Source organism: Aquarana catesbeiana, linkage group LG01 (assembly GCF_042186555.1).
Source record: "Aquarana catesbeiana isolate 2022-GZ linkage group LG01, ASM4218655v1, whole genome shotgun sequence".
Lineage (NCBI taxonomy): Eukaryota > Metazoa > Chordata > Amphibia > Anura > Ranidae > Aquarana > Aquarana catesbeiana.
Window position 1 is genome coordinate 653,131,953 of NC_133324.1, and position 17,313 is coordinate 653,149,265.

The 17,313-nt window shown below is 39.6% G+C and overlaps 1 protein-coding gene across 2 annotated transcripts in view; it reads left to right on the forward strand.

Moving 5' to 3' along the window:
* The window catches only part of MTTP (microsomal triglyceride transfer protein), a 107,670-nt gene that overhangs the window by 26,463 nt on the left and 63,894 nt on the right, over positions 1-17,313 (forward strand). For both annotated transcript variants that reach the window (XM_073601433.1, XM_073601424.1), the window contains exons 4-5: positions 12,085-12,272; positions 12,634-12,777. In XM_073601433.1, coding sequence (XP_073457534.1) covers positions 12,085-12,272; positions 12,634-12,777 — 332 coding nt within the window. The remainder of the gene's footprint in view (positions 1-12,084; positions 12,273-12,633; positions 12,778-17,313) is intronic.

Below are 17,313 nucleotides of genomic sequence, written 5' to 3' on the forward strand. Positions count from 1 at the left end.
ATTCTCCTATAAGCTTTAATGTGTTATCATTTTAAAAGTTCTTATCAATAATTCTACATCAGCATCTTTTATTAAAATAATACCTGGTAATCTTGCCAGTAAGGGCATTGTGCAGGCACTTCCCATTATAGAGTCGCCTTGTCGCTTTGTCACATGCACCGCTGGTGGAGACTACACACCAACACACATTGTATGGGCTTAGTTCACTATTTTCAGTATACCAGTCCAGAGCAATGATGTTCAACTATTGCCTGGACCAAGTGCATGTAGACAGGAAGTAGCTGAAAGAAGCTGTAGGACATCATTAAAACCGAGACAGAGCTTGAAACAGATGAAACAAGGTGAAAACAGTACTTTATTATTAAGAAAAAAAAGGGGTTGAGGGTTATTTGTTTATGATACACATCCCGTGTGAATGTAGCCTTATGCCCTGTACACACGATCAGACATTGATCGGACATTCCGACAACAAAATCCATCAGATTTTTTCAGACAGATTTTGGGCCAAACTTGTCTTGCATACACACGGTCGTACAAAGTTGTCGGAAAATCCGATCGTTCTGAACGCGGTGACGTAAAACACGTACGTCGAGACTATAAACGGGGCAATAGCCAGTAGCTTTCGTCTCTTAATTTATTCTGAGCATGCATGGTACTTTGTGCGTCGGATTTGTGTACACACGATCGGAATTTAAACAATCGGATTTTGTTGTCGGAAAATTTTATATCCTGCTCTCAAACTGTGTGTGTCGGAAATTCCGACGGAAAAAGTCAGATGGAGCCCACACACGATCGGAATTTCCGACAACACAATCCGATCGCACTTTTTCTATCGGAAAATCCGACCGTGTGTACAGGGCATTAGAGTTTTATTCAGGTTCAGGATTTGTATAAACATGATCTCAGGTTACCCCTATACCTAGCTCTCCCCCTTCTAGAGCATGTCCCAACATTAATTTTCTCTCTCTCTCTAAAATTTGGGCTGAGACAACTGATCAGCAGGGTGCTTTTGGTCAGTTCCTACTGCCCCAGGACTACATGTCACAAAATCTCCTTCCATACACACAGTCTGTGGGCTGGCTTTATGGGATCAAGGCAGCAGCATTGTTGGAGAGGGACAGATAGGACTGGACATAGGCAAATTTCTGCAGGCCAGCAGGGGAGAACTTAGGCAGGGCTGACACACTATTCAAGATTTCATTGCATCAGTTGCAGTGTTGTCAGTCTACAACACAAAGGAGCTCACCGAGTTTCTGGCAGGATCACTCAGTATTTTTTATTTAAAATAATCAGGCTTTATTCATATGGCTTAAAGCTTTTTGCCATAAAAAATGTCTGTAGCTGTAAGTGGATTATGTCATGGTATATTTATTTAACTTACTCCTTACTTAATTCATGTGGGGGCGGGTAAATATCTGGCGGCCACCTTATTCTAAAGGGAGCTTCCAGATTCTGATAAGTCCCCAACTATACCCATTTTCCCTCTCGGCTGCAGACCCCCACATCCACGAAATGAGGGATGTGGAGATGAAACCCTTGGGCCAATCAACATGAGAATATAGTACCTTGCTAGGGGATATTCTCCCCATGTTGAGCGAAAATGGTCTGCTATGGATCTGGAAGGCGGGGGGGGGGGGGAGCATATGCTTGCTGCTCTTCCCTTTCACTGATTGCATGGCTGAAAAAGGGTCTGGTAAGGATTTCAGACGGATTCTATGTTCTTTTTGTTTCCTTGGGTCCCCTTATAAATTCATACCAGACCTTATCAAGAATAAGGATCTAGTATGAAATTTGGGAGGGGGGACTCACGTTGTTGTATTTTTTCTTGTTATAGGTTTGCAAATTTCAGGCTGGGTTCACAAGTCCTCCCGCAAACAGAACCCTCTGGGTGTGTGCTCCATACACACCTGGAGTCCCATGATTGTGGATCTTCTGCATGTTGTATTGCCATGTTTCCATGTTTGTAACTTGTATCCTGTACCTTATGCCTCATCTATTGTACCCCTAATGTACCCGAATCCTTACCCCAATCAACACCTAAACTTTTGCAATCATACCTACATCTACTACACTCTTTATTATACTCTATTACTCATGAGTAGGTGTCCCCTTTAAAGTCCCGTAAGAGGATCAAATTTCCATTTCTCCCTGAATGTTGGGATGTGGGTCCACCTCACTCAATAGACCAACATCGCACCACCATCCCATATTGGCAAACAGAACCCAGGCCAGTTTGCTCATCTCTAGCGACAAGCAGATCCTACCATAGTAACCTTTTTTTTAATTGTAAATAGAATAGGGAAGAGTTAAAACCCCTAACAGTTTATTTTTTCGGTCTGTTTCCTGCTGGGGAGATTTTCATTCTAGTCCTGTGCTTGAGACACAACAAACAGTAAGAAGAAATCTCACCAAAGTGAGGGGAATTCGCCACATAGTTGTCACCAGATCATCTGTACCTGTTAGACCTACCATCACCTCTTGCTTTGAATATGGACAAGATTAATTTTAGATTTCCCTTCCCTTTCTTCGCCAATGACAAAGTTTATCGGGACAAATAGAATCTTCTGAGCAGGGACACAACAAAAAAACTTCACAATGTCTAGCCCATACTTACTATCTTTACATACACTTTAAACTGCAAGGTTCCTTTTGCTTACAAAATTGTAAAGTGTACATTCACGTCTTCAGGTTTTTTTTTTTTTTTATACTCTTTTTTTTTTTTATCTATTTATATTTATTTTACAGCATTAATAATCATCTCTAGATGTCAGAGAATGAAAAAATGTGCTGATCCTTTCACTTGTTATATATTTAGAAAGACCCTGAGCCTGATTTACTATCATGTGTGAGGTCAGGTGAAGTAAACTTGGGTTTGATTTCTCAAAATGTGAGATGAGGCGAAGAGAGGTAAAGTCTATCTGGGTCTAAAGTTTACTAAAGTGCACAGTGACATTGACATGAAACATCCAAGTGAAGAAGATCAATTTTTTTTTTTTAATCCCTGAACACAATTTCAATATACAGGACTCTGCAGGAGATTGGATGTTTTAAGTAAACAAAGGATCACCTTACTGAAGTTTGTCTTAGGCCTCATGTACACTGCTGCTGGTAAACGGATGTTTAGGAGCAATTGGGCATTTTTTCAACTGCTCCTGAACCCTCCTCTATGTTATCTTATCAGTACATGTACACTGGTTTATTTATAGTCCTTTCTAGGCAGTTGTGTTTAGAGGCTTTTTTTGGAACCCAAAAAAATGCATTTAGAGGCATTTCAAATGCTAAACGGGGCAACTTGTTTACAGGTGTTTTTCATTTTTGGCTATTTTGAAAAAAAAATTAATTTTTTTTTCTCAAACACTTCTGGACGCAAACGCGGCTAAACGCGACATGTAAACGCGGCTAAACGGACGTTTTTAGACGCCGGTTTCTAGCTGTCAAGTTAAATCTTTCAGGCGAGGTTGAACAACGTCCCGTGTACATGAAGCCTTAGGGCTTATTTAGTTGGGTGTCTGCTGCCGTTTGCATGTAATTGCTCATACCAGCGGTTACATTCAAATAGGGTTTCTGACTGGCCTTGGACATAGGTTGCATCCAGGGGGAGCGGTTCTGGCCTTACCCAAACTCAATATAGCTAACTGTGCAGTTTGTATACAGCTATAGCGCAGAGTGCTGCTGCATCCAAGTGCAGAGATTAGCCACAACTGAACGCTTTATACTAGTCTTCTTAAGCCACCTGTCTGATTGAGCACTTAGTAATCAAGTTCCAGGTTGACTTCACCTTACCTTACATCACCTTACCTTACTTTACACTGCAGTAAATTTTGTCCTCTATCTCTGACATGCATCATTGTCATTTATCTGGAAATCTTATGTGTGACTAAAGGCTGCTCAAAATATTCTGTGAAGCTGTTTGCAGACAGAAATTTTGGCTTTCCTGTCAGACAAATTATCTGTGTGCTCAGTAAATAATTTATAGAGGTTAAATTTTAATTCAAAATGACTGACAGAAAATCCCTTGTAATAATATGTACCATGCAGTCAAGAGGCCCCAGTAATTTTAAAAACACTGTGCAGCTTTCAAAAATGGTACTTATTTTAAATACCATACCTGTAGGCCACAACAACAAAAAAAAGGAGGGTGCAAAGATCTTCTTCATGTTTGTGAGTATGTTTTTGGTGTTTTTAATACATTTAAATTGGTGTTAAAGGTAATACACTAGGCGTTTGCACCCTTTTCATTGTAGTGATTTGGAGTTTCCCTGCTTAAGGAGAGTAGCATCGCTAGAAAATATATTAAACACCGGAGAGAGCGCTGAAGTTTCATTCATTTTGGAGAATACCTGTAGGCCAACCTAAGCATCTTGCCTAGGATCTGGGATGCACTTTACGTTGGGTGCATCTCCAGCACCACAGGAACAAGCGCTCTTTCAAAACCAGCTCAAGCATGGTGTTCTCTTTCTCCTATGGTTGCAGTATCCCAGAACCTGGGCAGGTTGGGGCAGATCTCTTAAAATGCAAGTTTGTTTGTCAGGATGTGGAGAAGCTGACAGGTTGGCCTACAGGTATGACATTTCAACTAAGCACCGACTTTGAAAGCTGCAAAGTGTTTTTAAAAAAAATAATTGCATAGTAAATGTCGTCACAAACAGTAACTTAGCCTTTGAGTGTTTTTTATGCCATGCCTTGGTATAAATGTGCTATGTCTGAATTAACATGTGGATTTAGAGCATGTTATGCATTTTCATATGGACAGAGTGATTATAATTTAATAGAATTGTAATACATTTTATTAGAGATACTGTAGCAGAGTGACCATATATTTACCATGCTAAGGTGCAGGTGTGGGCCCCTTTAACTCCTCTTAACAACTCCCTGGGTTCTTGAACATGCCCAGATAACCTCTGCAGCTTCCACACCTGATGAGGCAGAGATAGCTGGGCAAACGATCTGCAGTCAGATGAGTGGCCTTCCACTGTCAGAACTGGCATGTGGGCAGCTAGACAGAAGCCTAATACCGAGCAGGTTTTCAAAATGACCCAGCTGCAATGGGAAATCCATGTTATCAGAACTACACTGGACTTCACTGTGAAGGAAGCTGTTTATGAAGATCAAAAGTAGTGCGTAGGAAGGGGGTTAACTTTAGGTTTTCTTTACAGGAAGTGACCTGTTTATCCTGCTCTCCTTGCAGAACCTTGCATGAGTGCTGCCTGCAGTGGGGAGCTACAGTTCATTGAGGGAATCATGAATGCCAACATGTTCTGTGACATACTGAAGCAGAGCATGATCCCCTCCCTTCGGAGACTGGGCCGCACGGCAGTATTCCAACATTACCGACCACATATTCCAACATTAACGACCCCAAACACACCTCCGAGATGACCACTGCCTTGCTAAATAAGCTGAGGGTAAAGGTGATGGACTGGCCAAGCATGTCTCCAGACCTAAACCCTATTGAGCATCTGTGGGGCATCCTCAAACAGAAGGTGGAGGAGCGCAAGGTCTCTAACATCCACCAGCTCCGTGATGTTGTCATGGAGGAGTGGAAGAGGACTCCAGTGGCAACCTGTAAAGCTCTGGTGAACTCCATGCCCAAGAAGGTTAAGGCAGTGCTGGAAAATAATGGTGGCCAAGCAAAATATTGACACTTTGGGCCCAATGTGGACATTTTTACTTAGGGGTGTACTCACTTTTGTTGCCAGCGGTTTAGACATTAATGGCTGTGTGTTGAGTTATTTTGAGGGGACGGCAAATTTACACTACTTTACATTGTAGCAAAGTGTAATTTCCTCAGTGTTGTCACATGAAAAGATATAATAAAATATTTACAAAAAAGTGAGGGGTGTGCTCACTTTTGTGATATACTGTATATATATAAAAAAAATATATATATATATATATATATATATATATATATTTTTTTTAACTATATATACACTTTAAATGTTCATGCAGAAAGTACTGTGAAATAAATATATTGACCTAAATAATACCCGGGTGGTGGCTATAGATTCCCTCTATTTATTCCATATACATGTTAACTTGTCTATTCCTATAGTTAGCTAGTCTATTAAAACTCTGATAATGTTACTGTTGATAGTACAATGATATAAGGTTAGCTATGAAAATAACCACACTGCTTAATAAAACAATGTCTTATTTAGAAAATAGAAATGCTAACATAAAAACACCAAAGGAAAATATTACAGAGAATATAAAATACAAAATAATCAATTATACATTACGTAAAGTTGTCCTCTAGATATTGTCTCGTTAGCTGGGCTCAAAATGGCAAGAGATGGCCATGAGGCATGAGAGCCATCAGGCAGGAGAGCCAAGAGAGCGGAAAAGGCCCAATTTCCCTTCTGTGTGCACTTTTAAACTCCAATCATACACCGTTCAGATCCAACCCCATTTGCAGCCCATCTAGGTTTCTTATGAATCAAAGTAGTTACGAGGCAGTCCTTCTCAATATATTATATTTCTGTCCGTCCTACTGTATTATCCTCTAGGGGCAGCATTCGTCCATGTATCATCGCTATGTGACCTGGGTCATCTTCAGTGATTGGTGGCCCTTTGATCTTATGTAGCCCACCTTCATCAATCATCTTGGCAGCCGCTTTTCTCCTTGAAGCTTGCTTGCAGAGTGTTAATCAAGGATTTCAATCTTATCACACCAGTTGGTCAGGAGCCAAGCTTTTGTTCCCATACCCCCTGCCCGGGGCATGAATCGCCACCCTGCTGGGTCAACTTTCAACTTATTAAACCATGTTGCCTTCCAACATACTGGCAGACAGGAGATTGTTTTTTATTTCTCCAGAGTAACAGTATAAAGTTCTTTCAGACAGGGCTGCACAATCCTGCAGGTGCACATACTGAGAAAAATCATTTAACATCTGTTGGTATTTATGTGAATATAAGACTGACAAATTAGGAGCTGAACAAATCCAACAAGGCTGGCATCTGTTAGTCATCGGTGCCTGAACTGATCGTTCATTAAAAACCTTTGCCAAATAGTTGATTAAGTGATTCAATATCATTTGTTTCATCTAACTTTTCTCTAATGTCTAGGGTACCCTTACAGTTGTTTTGTACGCTGACTTCGATGAATGATAAGGCATATACTTCCTTTATCTTGGCTTAGATTACCCATGCTGTGCGGGAACATTTAACATAACACTAATCTAATGACAGTTATGAAGGTCACATTCATCTATGCCTTCCAGATGTCCCAGTGTAGCTTTCCAAAATGGACTTCACTGAAAGATCAGGACTAAAATTGGAAGTATATAGAAGGGATGTGTATTCTACAACCCTATAAAAATAAGTGCCTCAGGCAAATCAGGACAGCATAAACTAACATTTGTCATATAGTCTTAACAATCTGTAAAATCTGTAAAATTTGGTAAATTATCTCTAATTGTTGGAAGGCAGTTTTACAGCCACTTGTGACTAAAGAAATTAGCATTGCTAATGAAAGTACACACAACCAATTGAAGCATCCTCCGTTAATCCATATTTATAATTCTATCACTTTTACTCTAATATTTGAAAACTTGACAAAGAGGGTAAGTTTATAGCCGCTGAAATGTGTTAAAATGTTACCTTTGGGTGGCTATAATAAAATAAATTCTCTTGGGCTCCTATACTTTTTGTGTGGACATTTGCTTTCTCCTTCATCTTCCTGCATTCACCCAAGGCACCCTTGAGGCCTGTCTATCCAAAGTATGGACCATGTGGCCTATTTTTAGGCTGAGAAACAACACTAACTTTGGATCCAGCGACCCCAAACCACACTTAATTAAGACCACTTTAAATTTGAATCTAGTTTATTCATGCCCTAAACATTCTTTGCGACTTTTAATAACTTTTTATAATTTATAGGTTATATTAACCAATGCAAGTGCATTAGGAAACACACTATATACTGTAAAAATGCTTACAACTATGTACATTCTGTCTTTTCTGTAGACATCTATGTTTAAAAAAATAAAAAAAGTTTACACTTAACCCCTTGCCGACGACTATACACATATATGCAGCCTCACTGAAGTGAGTCTTCTTCTGTAAGACCCCTTTCATACTTGTGCGACTTGTCCTGCGACTCGGGACTGCAAAGTCGCAGGACAAGCGTACCCATGATTTACAATGGGTACTGTTTTATCTGTGTGACTTCAAGTCGCAGCGACTTCAAAATAGTCCCTGCACTACTTTGGTCTGACTTTGATGCGACTTGAGGTCCATAGCCCTCAAGATTACACAGGCATGGCTTCAAGTCGCATCAAATTCACGCAGAAAATCTGCACACCTTTCAGGACAAATGTGAAAAGGGCCCAAGGCCACATATATGCGTGTTTGTGCTGGGAGCGCACTGCATAGCACGCTCCCAGCACAGAGACCAGGCTCCCACAAAGAGCCTGAGGTCTCTTACTAACAGTCAGGTACTGGGAATCCCGGTTCCCGATAATCTGATCACTCTGGCAGCCTCAGATTGCCTATCTCAGTAATCAATCACTGTGCAGCCTGCCCCTGTATTTTTTTCTCCTCTGAATGCAGAGAGAGATACAGTGTAACTGTCTCTACTTGCCAGGGTAGACATTTTAAACAAACAAGTGTGTGTAAAAAAAACAATAAAAAAAAAAATAAAGAAATAATAGCTACTGTATATCAAGGTTTAATCTAGGTCAGGGTTAGTGTTAGGGTCAAGGTAAGGGTCAAAAGTCAAGATCAGGGTCAAAGGTCAGGGTCAGTATATTTTAGGTAGGATTAAAAAAAAAATCTTTAAATTAGCGTCAGTTAGTGTCAGTGTCAGTATGTTTTAGGTGGGATTAAAAAAAAAAGGAAAATGCGCACTATTGTTTGTAGGCCTTATTACATGTACAAACAACAAATAACATACACATAAGTGGTATTGCTGCAATTGTCAGGAGCAGAATTTATTTTGGTTTGATCTTTGGTGGTAGGTTATGGTAATAACAAGAAAAATACAGCTACAGTATATTTAAAAAAAATGTTTTTTTAACTAAAATAATAAACATATCAAAATTATCTGCTCTATGCAATGGTTTTACACGTAGCAGCCCCGATCCTTCTCTTCTGGGTTCCCCTGCTGATGCTCCTGGCTCCTACCCCCCACTGTGAGTAGCCTCCAATCCTTTTCTTCTGAGGTCTCCTGCCGATGCTCCTGGCTCCTCCCCACCACCGAGTGCTGCTTGCTATAGGGGCACGCATGCATGATCGCCAATGGCTCCCACTGCTGTCTCTGAGCCAGTGAGGAAAGAGAGCTGGATCGAGAGCAGGCTCAAGTAAGTATAAGGAGGGGTCTGGGGGGTAAAGCTGCTTGCATAAGGTTTTTTACCTTAATGCATAGAATGCATTAATGTATAAAAAACCTTCTGCCTTTAGAACCACTTTAAAGTGTATCTATGGTCAAAATGTAAAATCATTTGCTCATTCCCACATTATATTTCAATTAAAGGTTCATTTATTTTTATTAGTCTGCCGGTGCACAGCACCAGTCCATAGACGGACATAACCATTTTTGTAACACCTTGCCATGTGTTGTGGGGTACTGTAACACAGGTGCATTGCCCGCTATATTAATTGTACCACAAAAAAATGCCTTTGCCTTTTAATATGCATTACTGCAATGCATAGGTCCAAATGGGCCCTGAATGTATATTTCAATTAAAGGTTCATTTATTTTTATTAGTCTGCCGGTGCACAGCACCAGTCCATAGATGGACATAACCATTTTTGTAACACCTTGCCATGTGTTGTGGGGTACTGTAACACAGGCGCATTGCCCGCTATATTAATTGTACCACAAAAAAATGCCTTTGCCTTTTAATATGCATTACTGCAATGCATAGGTCCAAATGGGCCCTGAATGTCCCCCTCCCCACCAGCACATATTTACCTTACTTTTCTTAGCTCCTCCACTGCTTCATTCAGCCACTGGGCGCTAAAGAAAAAACCTGGTACTTCCAGGTATGCAGGATATCCTATTCCTCTCATGTTCTTGGTGAATGGCCCGGCGCTGTCACGTAGGGACAGGGGTTAGTCCTTTTCCCTATGCTATGTTGGACTAAAACAACTTGGAGCCCACACAGGGCCTCCAAAAAATATACATGGAATGATTTTAATGAGATGAACATAAAAAATGTCACTTGCTAACTCTTAAATTCTGTGAGCACTGAGTAACTAAATAAGTCCAACAACTGGAGTAAAAAAAATATGAAACGGAAAACTCTAAGGTAAACATAAATAATTTATTACTTAGAAAAGTTCCAGTGTCAACATGCCTAATATAAAATCTTGACTATACAACATAGGAACAAGTTGGGTAGGTGACAGATATGCATGCCAAGCATGTCACTGAGTCAGCCCCTGACACTTGCTTGTGTATGCATTGCAAAGTTCTTCAGTATACAGTGACATGATTTAATTATAGATTGCTCACACTTATGTGACTAGTCTACTACAGTAAATATTCTGTCACAAGTTGTCCACTTTTAAGCTGTTAGAACAGTTTGTCTACTCTCATTATTATTTTTTGATTATTCCGAATCTTTGTGAAAAATGTACAAACACAAAATGTTACAAATATTGAACATTGCAAACATTGAGGCTGGCTTATACTAATTTTTATTAAATTGCTTTGGGCAGGTGTGCTGATTTATCCTATCAAAAGTCATGTGACATGTGTTAATATAAAATGTGTTAGAAAATGAACATTATGAGGTGTAATAACCAGATTGGCAACTTATTCCATATTTTATGCAGTTATAAAAATATACATAGTCTTTGGAAATCAGTTTCTGGATTTGGATTTCCTAATTTTGTTGTTTAGCTTTTACAGCCATTGATTTAATTTGTTTCCCAGGGTTGAAAAGTGGACTTTACCCATTTACAATTGCAGCTACCACTTAACAAGACAGTAGTAGAAGAAAGAAGTTATAATTGACAGTAGGGGAAATAAAGCAGCCTTTCTCAACCTGGGTTCTTCATATGTGCCATTGAACTACAGTACCCCTGATATCAGCATAACACATATATATATAAGTCCACATCAAGGACGTGCGCTTCTTTCTTTAGCGCTGCACAATTTCTCAGAGTAATGACTTGGAGCCAGTAAGACCATTTCCCAATCATGTGATCACTGTGGTAGCCAAAGTGATCACTAATTTTAGAACCCAAACTCTAGTGTTTCTCCTCTTTGAGGAGAAAAGGATACTATTGTATATTTTCCTCCCAGCTAGAGGTGAAGCCTGTGTAAACATAAAAAAAGTCTGATGAAAAAAAGATAAAATAGTAAATAGTTAGATCAGGGCCTGATCTAGGCTAGTGTCAGCGTGAGTGTTGATGTCAGTGTGTTTAGGTAGGATTAAAAAAAAGCAGAATGCACACTATAGTTTCTTGGCCCTACCATGGGTACAAACAGTAAATGAAGCAAGCATATGTGATATCTTCATCCACGTTACCAGTAGGAATATGTATTTTGAGGTCATGATAATGGCATACAAATATACAGCAATGCATCTGCGAATCAGATGCATTGCGTTCTGAACAAGGATTTTCTCTTTCTCCTCACTACACCTCCCCCTCTCCCCCCCCCCCCTCCCTCCCCCTCTCCCTGCTCTCTAATCCTGAGCAAAAACGCAATGAATCTGTTGAACAGGAGATTGTTATCTCCCCAGTGAAACCTGAGCTTCAATTCGCACCGCACAAGTGTGAAACCAGGCTTAATCAATAACTATGCATTAAAATTCTGTCCCAATTGATATTAAAACAGTTTGGCCTGAGAAGATAAATATGTGAGGAAGTAAATGATAAAGGTGGAATCATTATATATAACAGCTGTGGAGAATTGCAGGTTACGGACCCATCCCAGGACAACTGATGACCGACCATCGCAGATGAGATCCAGTGCAGCTGCTCACCATACATTTACCCAGGCCTGTCTGACCCCCTGTAATTAAGGGGTCCACCTTTTCCGGACTGTACACAGAACTGTTTACTTTTACAGCTTATTTGACACATATCTAATATTTGAATATACTTTTTATGTTTCTCCTTTTTGTACAGTACATACAGCGGGACCAAGGCTTAACAACGACAAGGTGTATAGATATAATTATGCCACAGAAGTATTAATTGATAGGCCACGAGGGTCACTGCAGGACAGTGTGGGATACAAGATTTCCTCAGAAGTAGAAGTCAGCCTAATTTGGAGAAACCCATCCAACAAAGATGACCAGCTCATCAGAATTGGGGTATGTTTATCATGGTTGAACGTGTTGTGCAATGGTGCATTGTATGAAAAAAAATTCTCTTTTTTATCCATTTAAAATATTTTACAGATCAGTATTTAGATTGAAAGTGATATGTTTTTTTGCATAACTTCTACATTATCTATGTATCTTATGTATGATCTATCTTATGAATCATATATCTTTTGTTTGTTTCGTATGTATTATATATGGGAGAAGACAATTAACATAATGGCCAAAGGGTTTTAATATGTTTTCCAGTGCTATTTGCTATTATTCAAATAAATATTGAAAGCAAGTGCTTCTCTTTAAAAAGGAGGATCCTGCTGGTTGTACTCTACCAATAGATATTATTTGTTTGCAGATGAAAAATATTAAAGTTGAAAATATCAACGAACGCCCACAAGATCAGAACATTTTTACTGGAACAAATGCTGCAAAACTTCTAGGAGAAGATAATATTTCTATTCTTCAAAGGCCAGTTCTTGTACAATGGAGTCATGGAAAGGTAAGGTGAAATGAATTATAGATCAGTGTTGTTTCTCTATGTGTTGATGACCAGTGGTTACTTGAAGTTTGTCTATAGTATAATTTTTTTTTAACAATAATGTTTTTATTAAGATTTTCTCAATGATATAAAAACAGATTCAAGGTACATTACAGCCAGGAAATGAAGAATATTCCTTACAAAAAATGGTTACATGACAAATCTCCTCATTCAGTAGTTACATCATGCAAGGTAGATAAAGTAACCAAGTGCGCTAACGCTATACAGTAGAGTAATCCACACAATTGACATTGAGAAAATAGGAAGACCATTATAGGGAGAATATAGATGTATGACTGATAGACTTTACCCAGTATAATGTAGGTAGACCCACCATTGAAAACAAAAGCACTCGGTTCACACCTAAACTGGCAACGCTATCTGTCCCTGTTCTCCATTTCAGGGATGAATCAGGGCAGAATCTTTGCCTGAATTCGGCTCTGAAAGGGAGGCAAAGACGCGCAGGAGTGCTAAAGGAGGGGTGTGTACTTCATGCAGCCTGTGCAGTTGTAATTTTCTTTCTTTCTTTCTTTCTTTCTTTCTTTCTTTCTTTCTTTCTTTCTTTCTTTCTTTCTTTCTTTCTTTCTTTCTTTCTTTCTTTCTTTCTTTCTTTCGCAAAGCCATCCACGTTTGAATTTGTAAATCAAATCTGAAACTGATTAGAAGCTGTGGAAAACCTCCTGTGTTGATGTCAGGATTTCAGTATGTAAAAGACAGTACAGTCTGTTGTGGGTATTCTAGCAATACAAGCAGGCATGGTCTAGGTCAGGATCACCAGATTACTGTCAGTGGGAACTAGGCTGGGCTGGTACATTACAGAAATGCCTGTGTGAAAAGAATGAAGTACTATTGACAGGCTGCACTCCATTTATGCATTTCAAGGTTTCATTTTCATCTTTAGCTGGCGTATAACTTAAATAGTATATTTTATGTTGCGTGAACATTGATTTTCCACGCTCACAGATGAACTTTAAAATAATGTTTCATTATCAATGTGCAATAAAACAACCTTGATTTTATCACTAAGTGTCAATAAAACTAATGAATCTGTGTATAAAGGTCACTCACAACCAATAGAATAAAGACACATTCGGATCTATGGAAAGCTTATCTGGCTGCTGTAGTAATGTGCCACATACACTGACACTAGTATGCTTGTGCAATACAGCTAGTATTTTCTGTTTTAAAGACCCCATGCAAACAAAGCTTAAAAAACTGTGCTTGTAAAAGCACCTGTTAGCCTATGTGGCGATGTGCACATTGGCATTGACAGGCAAGCATTTATTTGAAGAGGAATGTTTACAAGCAGAAAATAAAATTCACCAAAGACACTTTCTGAGAGGAGCTTTTGAGCTGCAAAAACACAAGCGTGTGTTTAAATGCATCTAAACGCACATAAATACTTATGTATGCATGTAAATACATCTAAATGCACATAAATACTTATTTATGCATGTAAATGTATTCCAATAGCCAGAATAAGTTAAAGTGGTTCTAAAGGCTCAAGGTTTTTTTTTTACCTTCATGCATTTTATACATAAAAGTAAAAAACCTTCTGTGTGTAGCAGCCCTCCCAGACTAACGCGATCCAGCGATGTGCATGAGAGTCTCGGCTGTCCGGGGACTCTCCCCCCATTGGCTCTCTCTGCTGTCAATCAGAGAGAGTGAGCCAATAAAAAGACAGAGGAGGTGGGGCCAAGCCATGGCTCCATGTCTGAATAGAGGTCCTAAGAATCCAGGAAATCCTGGAAGACCCAGTTAGGATTGTGTGAGTACAGGATATCCCAAGAATCCTGGAAATCCTGTAAAACCCAGTAGGGATCCTGTGAACAGTAAATGTCCTAAGAATCCTGGAAATCCCAAAAGACTCAGCAGGAATCCTGTGATTAGTGTCACAGCTAGTTCTTAGATGTGGCGACTGCTCAATTTAAAATTAGCCTGTGATTTGCCAATGCCAGACAAATGCAATCTAAATGCTGATCCCCAATCCTGCGTCTACTTCCCCTCCTTTTGCTTCCTCACTGATTTGTTCAACCCTGTGAGAGAAGTGAAATAACTAGGGAGTGTTAAGCCTGGTACACACTAATGCCGCGTACACACAAGCGGACTTTCCGTCGGAAAAATCTTGGATGGTTTTTCCGACAGAATTCCGCTCAAGCTTGGCTTGCATACACACGGTCACACAAAAGTCCTCTGAACTTTTGATCGTCAAGAACGTGGTGACATACAACACTATGACGAGCCGAGAAAATGAAGTTCAATGCTTCCGAGCATGCGTCGAATTGTTTCCGAGCTTGCGTGGCTTTTTGCGTGTCGGAATTGCATACAGACGAACGGAATTTCCGTCAAGAACTTTTTCCGTCTGAAAAATAGAGAACCAGCTCTCAATCTTTTGCTGGCGGAAATTCATACAGAAAAAGTTGGATGGAGCATACACACGGTTGGAATATTCGACCAAAAGCTCCCATCACACTTTTTTGACGGAAATTCCGACCATGTGTATTCAGCATTAAAGTTTTGGGTTGAAAAAAACTGGCAAATCCAGTTGGAACCCCTGTACTAACAATCCAACGTTAGTACAGCGATCTCCCTCGCTGAGCTATTGTGTTCTGACAGGGGGGCAGCCCCCCCCCCCCCCCCCACTAGAACATTCCGGTCAGTGCTCTCAGTCAATTGGCTTCAGAAGTTTGGCCGGCTTCTGTTGGACAGACCGACATACACGCGAGCTGAATGTTGGTCATTTTTTATTGAATTGGCCGATGTCTCCCAACATTTGGCCTCTGTGTACGGGGCTTTACCATTTGTTAGTCAATATACTGTACATATAGGGGTTAGACTGGAACAGTACAAAGGGTAATTTCAGAAAGATTATGTTCTGTTATGTTTTAGGTAGTGAATAAAAAAGTAAGTTGTTTAACATTGTTATAGTCGAGTAACTGCCATCAAATAAATCCATGTACTAGTTTACAGATATTATTCAAAATGTTGCCCACCTTATTTAGTTTAGCTTCCTGATCTTACAGTCTGATAATGCCAGAAATAAGTGCACACCAGGGTTTTCTTGCAACCTATACCTGTTGCAGTTAGCGTATCTTGCTATGGAATGACAGTCTGCTAGCCACTGTGCTCTCAGTAACAGTTTAAAACTTAAACTGGACCTTGCAGTAAAAACCAAGGCCTGCTTGATATATCTGCCTTGGCCTCCAGTATAGACTATAGATACTGTAATGTATTTGCTAATTGTTTTACCAAAAATTTTTTTTTTTTTTATTATGCAGCAATATAGTATGTGAGATGGGGCTCCAATATATTAAAACAGTATTAAACCCAAAAACAAACATTTATTATTTTGCAGCTTACCAATTTTTAGATGTGATGGCTGCATCCGTTTTCTTTTTAGGCTTTCTTTCCTTTATTTTCATTTGGTGTTCCAGCCAGAAAGGCCCCTTTAACATGGAGCAGGGCCCGCTCTGATCTGCTTACAGATCCCCTGCTGATCGGAACTGAGCTGGACGGATATAACATCCATGCCTGCTCAGTTTATGCCGAGCGAATGCGGGCAGACCTCGCCTCATCAGCTGTCAATGCAATAGCCGGCAATGCAGATTCATCCATCTGCATTGTATGTCCAGCTTAAGTCTGATGGTCAAACTTCAGCTTGAAGGACCAGTTTATACAGTGTCTGGATCATTATTCTTCACTTTCTACAAAAAGTGAGGTCTGGATGAGAGTCCCTAGGAGACTCTAGGAGAGATACAGGGTTACCCATATATTATTGTTATTGATATTAATTGATGATTTATATAGGGCCAACAGTTTGTGCAGCGCTTTACAACATGAGGGCAGACAGTACACTTACAATACAAATCAATACAGGAGGGATCAGAGGGCCCTACTTGTTAGAGTCTAAAACATATAAATACTTGTTATGAGACTGCTGGACACATTACTGTCTGGCTAATCTTTACCGATCAATTGAGTTATCATAGTCAGTTACTATCTTTCACTAGTGATAAGGATAGTACATTAGGTGTATGCTTAGTACATTGACAACCATGTTAGAGCTAGTCATGTGTCTACGTGTACTAATTTTGTTTTTGAACAATTGTTCATATTTTCTATATGACATATTAGGTCTAAGGATACCTTGAGCCAATGGCATACTTTTTTGGTATAAAGTGGAAAACCCCTTGTATTATATCTATGCTGTATTTCAAAATCAAACTTTATCTTCCAGCTGTAGATAATATAATCTTTATCTCACACCAACAAAGTAGTGATAGCTGAGGGTAACAGACCTTCAGTTTAGTCACCTAAACCTTTTCAGTCATCACAGACCAAACAGTGGCAGGATAAACGCTAGTAGTCAGGCAACTAATGTCCAAAGCATATCTAAACCCCCAAAAAAAACAAAAAATAAATATATTGCAGCTTACAAGTTCTTAGATGTAGTAGCTGTATTGGTGTTCTTTCTCTCTTTGTCCATTTCTGGCGAGT